Source organism: Octodon degus, unplaced genomic scaffold, assembly GCF_000260255.1.
Source record: "Octodon degus isolate 3935 unplaced genomic scaffold, OctDeg1.0 scaffold00090, whole genome shotgun sequence".
Lineage (NCBI taxonomy): Eukaryota > Metazoa > Chordata > Mammalia > Rodentia > Octodontidae > Octodon > Octodon degus.
Window position 1 is genome coordinate 6,311,104 of NW_004524666.1, and position 5,699 is coordinate 6,316,802.

Sequence of the window (5,699 nt, forward strand, 5' to 3'; positions counted from 1 at the left end):
ATGCAGTTGTTTCTTTATTTCAGACACTTACTTTAGAGATTTCAGGTGTGTGATTTCCAATCTCTTCTATACTATTGTCTCCTGCATTTGTTTTGGGTGGACTTGCAGCCTGAGAATGCATTTTCCTTTTTTTTTTGCGGAACTGGGGATTGAACTCAGGTCCTTGTGCTTGACAGGGAAGCGCTTATTCCACTGAGCCATCTCTCCAGCCCCTGAGAATGCATTTTGTTCCTTCTCTTTGTCATTTTGTATAGGACTATTTTCTGATTTTCACTGTACAGCTTTGGTAGAGTTATTGCCTTAACACCAGGATCTACCAAGTTCACATTCATCCAGGTGGGTGTGCCTGAGTTTGGCTGCTGTACTCCACTTCTTCCTGCTGCAGCCCTTGGAAATGAACCCGCTGTGCCACTCTGATAAGATGCTTTGCTCCTGGATCAGCTGGGTGGGTCTTGCCTCTAGCCTCTGCAGGGAGTTTTGCTGCAGGGTTCCACACCGGGCCTGTTTGATAGAGAAAGTTCCACACACATACCTGGCCTTAGTACTGGCTGGAGTGAGGCTCCAGAGAGCACCAGGAAGTCCCACTCACACACCGGGCCTGCGTATTGGCTAGAATGAAGGTCCTGAGAGCCCTGGGTGGTCCCACTACCCCAGGGTGGTCCCACTCAATATTTTTATTTATTTATTTTTTTTTAATTTATTTATTTGTGTGTGTGCGTGTGTGTGTATATTTATTTGTGTGTGTGTGGCCAGCTGAGCCCACCAGGGGGCGGGGCTGACTGGCATGTGGTGCTGGGGGATTGAACCGCGGTCCCTGTGCTTTGCTAAGCTTGTTCTAAGTAGGTGCTTTAGACCACTGAGCCATCTCACCAGCCCCCCACTCAATATTTTTAAATTAGCTCAGTCTGCACCCAGAGCTAATTAGGAGGAAGGAAAAGAGCAGAACTGTTTTCACACACACTAGAGTCTCATGGGACCCTTGTGACAATCCTAGGAGCTAAGTATATGAATTGTACTTAGAAGATGCCATGTGCAGGCCCTCCATGGACACTGATAGGGGGTGTCAGTAGGTGCTGTACAGGAAGTGCCCATGCTGTGACCCTCTCCCCACCCCTGGTGTCAGGATGCTGTAGCATTGCCCTTGTGAGATCAAACTGAATACTTGTCTGTTTCAGGTTTGATGTACCATGGCTATGACCAGTGTCAGGTTGTTTGCCGGTGTTCTTAAAAGGCCAAAAACCTGGATTGGACTCTGGGGTGTGCTTCAAAGGACATCTTCACACAAACTCTGTGCTTCCTGGAATCAATATTTATACTTTTCAAGTACCAAGTTGAAGGCATCAGGTTATAAAACATTTTTCCATAATATTTTATCTCTGAGACTCCCAGGACTTTCAGTATCTCCAGAATATATTTTTCCATTTTTTATAAGACTCAAAAGTAATGTAAGTTCTAAAAAGTCCTCTAAAAAAAACTGCAAAAAGTAGAAGGTGAGGAGGACTGTGATGAGGAGAGTGACTCTAACGAGAGAAGTGACCAAGAAGAGGAGCTTGAGGATGACCCCACTGTGGTCAGAGACTACAAGGACCTGGAGAAGGTGGTTCAGTCATTTCGGTACGATGTCATTCTGAAGTCGGGCCTGGATATTGGGAGGAAGTAAGTATGACATGTTTCCATCACCAACTCACTTGGCGTGTGTGTATTTCAGTGCCACATTACAGATCACTCGGCGTGTAATGGTGAAGGGTAACCACCCATGAAAGGACCTTCTGAGACACCCATTTCAGTTATTTCATTTTACAGATGAGAAAACTGATCCTCGAGCCAGGAGACAGCAGATCTCAAGAGCCACATTTCCTTGATTCTTAGACACAGTTGAATGCCATGGACTGACTGACAGCTTTGTGAGGAAAACAGGAGTATTAGATGTAGACAGCAAGTTTAGTGTACCTCAGCTTCGCAAATGCTGTGATGTCAGGAAGTGCCTCACAGTCAGAAGAGGAGTATACAGTGGTGCTCAGTGCAGGCTCTTGAGCCAGACTACTGGAGTTCTGCCCCTCATTCTCTGTAAACTTGGACTAGTCACTTACATTCTCTGCCCAAGTTTTCTCATCTTTAAAATAGGCTGGACCGGGGAGATGGCTCAGTAGAATAAGCACTTGCCTGGCAACCACAAGGGCCTGAGTTCAATCCCTGGTACCCCACACACACACACACACACACACACACACACACACATCATCATCATCATCATCATCATCATAAAATAGGCTAATAGTACCTAGTTAGAAATTAGAAGTTAAGTTGTTAGGACTAAATGAGCATCCATCTAAAGCACTTGATAACAGTTCCTGGAACAGCCTAGAAACCCAATATAGGTTAGGTTTTTTTTTTTTAATCTAGATTTTGTTAGCTGATAGCTTGTTTATTTCTTTGTTTTTCTTTATTTAGTTTTTGAGACAGGGTTTCACTATATAGCCCAGGCTCTGCACAAACTCAGTATTGCCTTGGGCTGGTGAGATGGCTCAGTGGTCTAAAGCACCTACTTAGAACAAGCTAAGCTAAAGCAAAGCACAGGGCTGGTGAGATGGCTTGGTGGTCTAAAGCACCTACTTAGAACAAGCTAAGCTAAGCAGAACACAGGGACTGCGGTTCAATCCCCCAGCACCACCTGCCAGCCAGCCCCACCCCCTGGTGGGCTGAGCTGGCCACACACACACACACACACACACACACACACATAAATAAATAAATAAATAATTTAAAAAAAAACAAACTCAGTACTGCCTTGACCTCCCAAGGGCTGGGATTATAGACATGAGCCACCACACCTGGCCTATATTAACTTTTATAAAGCAAATACAAAGGGTGATCAAACACAAGACAAATTTTAAAAGTTTATTATAGTAAAAGGCACACTGGCATTGGACCCCTCAAGATATTCCTCACTTTATTTATTTATTTATTTACTTTAAATTTTTATTTTTTAATGTATTTAGTACAGTGTCTATGGGGTCTCACTACACTGTTCAGACTCATAGTGATCCTCCTGTTTTCAGTCTCACAAGTGCTGGGATTACAGGCATGTGTGTCACCACACCCAGTCTCATTTGCCATCTTAGCAGGCCACAGGGACATTGAATCCTGGCCACTGAGTCTGCCTAAGCAGGCGCTTTAATCTGCTGAGCCATCTGGCCACCCCTCCTCCTCACTTTAAACATACTTATTCCACCATTCCTGCAACTTTTTCTTTCCTTTTTTCTTTTTGTCTTTTTTGTTTGTTTGAGACAGGGTCTTACTATACTGTTCAGGCTGGCCTTAAGCTTATTTTGTAGCCTAGCCTATCTTGAACTCACAGTGATCCTCCTGCCTCGCCTTCCAGAGTGCTGGGATTATAGACGTGTGCTACCATGCCTGGCCTCTTGCCACTTTCTGAAGCAGTTTCTAGAAGTCTTTCATGTCTTTACAAGTCACAAGATGAGATTAAAACATGAATGCTGCAACCCAGGGCCACCCAGTGGAAAAGCAGGCTCTTGAAAACATTTGGTGTGTTTTCATCCACATATTGCCAGATGAGGCCCCATGTGACTCCTAGCTCTTCTGACCATGAAAAGTAAAAATGTTTGGAATCAATTCAGGATGCTGAGGCAGCCCCAGTAGTGCAGCTAAAGACACCCGTGAAAGAAGCTTTAGGAGCTGCTTCAGAAAGGCTAAGAACTGTGGGGTACATGTGTTCAAAGCAAGGAGTATTTTAAGGAAGTATTAATGACAGTATGCCTCTTACCATACATAATAAATTATTTTAAAATTTTCAACGCTCTGTTTTTCAATCACATCTTGTGCTTGAATCAGAATAAATCTCCTAAAAAAAAAAAATACAAAAGGCCAGGGAGATAGCTCAGTAGAATAAGCACTTGCTGGGTAAACACAAGGGCCTGCGTTCAATCCCCAGTTCTGCCAAAAAATAAAAATAAAAAGTCTCCTTAAAAGAATAATGTACTATGTGCATCCATATAGCACATAGAAATTCTAAGTGTAACTTTCAGGATTTCCTTTTCTTTGTTTTTTACTAGGGTTTGAACCAGAAAAACCCAGGGCCTTGGCCCTGAACTGTATCCCCAGGCCTTTTTTTACTTCTTTTCCTTCTTTCTTTCTTTTCTAATTTTGAAAGGTTCATGCTAAGTAGCTGTATTGTCCACTTGTGATCCTCCTGCTTTTAGCCTCTCTTGAGTGCTGGGGTTCCAGATGTGTGCCACCATACCCAGCCCAAGATTTCTTTAATAGGCTCATCCTCTTCAGTGTTCACTTACCCCTTCAGCAGTCACTGTGTGCATGCTACATGCAGTGTTAAGGATTGTGGTGAGAATAAATTCAGAAACATTTCCTTCTGTAATTTGTACTTTTATGGGCTAGTTTAATGGCATAGTTCAAGTTTTTAATCTATGGAGGTATCATCCCCCTGTTGGCTCCAAGTTAGGGTCTGTTGAATGCTCTGCAAAGTCTGGTGACTCATCCTGGGCCTCTCCTGGAGTGGTAGCTGCAGCTGTTCTTACTAAGCTGAGCCCCAGTGTGGGTCACCTGACATAGGCTCATCAAAAGGAAAGGGCACGGTTTTTGTCTGTTTCTCCTCTCATCGGCTTGTCCAGTGGTTTACACTGAGGATGAGCAGCTGTCAAATTGGAATGTTCCAGCATCAGGGCTGATCGGCTTGGCTTGCTTCCTGGCCGTGCCCTATGTGTGGCGTGGAGCAGGTATCTGAGGGGAAGGTGGCGCCCACTCACTCGGACCGTGTGACTCCCTGAGCTGCAGCCAGGCACTTGGCGCACAGGAGCATGGTCTGCATGCTGCAGCCTACCAAAAAGCCACCTCCAGCCAGCTGCCCAAGGCATTTCCAGATCTCTGCAGGAGCACAGCATGCATTCGGAAGTGCCCTAGGTCCTGGTTGTAGATAAACACACCCAAAGTTCACTTTCCACTTTCCCAGCACTCTGAATGGAGACTTACAGGGAGTCACTGTCAGCATACGTATTAATTTCAGGCATTTTCCGCAAACCACATAATTGTTTTATATTTTGAAATACTGCCCTTCTTTTTCTTTTTTAAAGCCAAGTGGAAGATGCATTCTACAAAGGTGCACTCAGACTGAATGGGGAAAAATTATGGAAGAAAAGCAGAGCGGTAAGACATTAACCATAATGACAGCTAGATAGTTTTGCATGTTGCCATCAGCACTCAGTGCTGGCCCATATTTCCCTGTGGCCGCCCTACAGAGCAGAGGCTTCTGACCTCAGAGGTCCTCCCTGTCCCATTGGGCTGGTGAGAATTCCTGGCTCCCATCATAGGCCACTTGTTCTTGCTCTTGTGGTGACCTTGTGATGAGAAGATTTCAGGATAAGCCACCACCAACTAGCAGAAATCCACTAATTAGACATCCAGGATATTGATGTTAGCCTCCGTGGACTCGTAGTAACTAGATGGCAGAAACATTTGCTCACATAGAAGGGGTTGGCCTGGTGTCACTGAGCAGACGGTTGTTCTCTTCCGCTTCAGGCTGTAGCACCCATCTTAGGGGAAAGGAATCGATTATAAGAAAATATCCTGGGGGGCCTGCCCCTTAGCTCAGTTCTTTAAGTGGCTGCTTCAACAAAGCAGTCAGGCTCAGGTTGCTGTGGTTCGATCCCCACAACACAAGACAGCCA

General features: G+C 44.8%; 1 protein-coding gene across 1 annotated transcript in view; it reads left to right on the plus strand.

Annotated features, from left to right (window-relative positions):
- Positions 1-295: 295 nt before the first annotated feature.
- The window catches only part of CUNH6orf203 (chromosome unknown C6orf203 homolog), a 10,110-nt gene continuing 4,706 nt past the window's right edge, over positions 296-5,699 (plus strand). The window contains 4 exon segments of the mRNA XM_004637508.2: positions 296-336; positions 1,176-1,470; positions 1,473-1,656; positions 5,106-5,178. Coding sequence (XP_004637565.1) covers positions 1,188-1,470; positions 1,473-1,656; positions 5,106-5,178 — 540 coding nt within the window. The 5' untranslated portion in view covers positions 296-336; positions 1,176-1,187.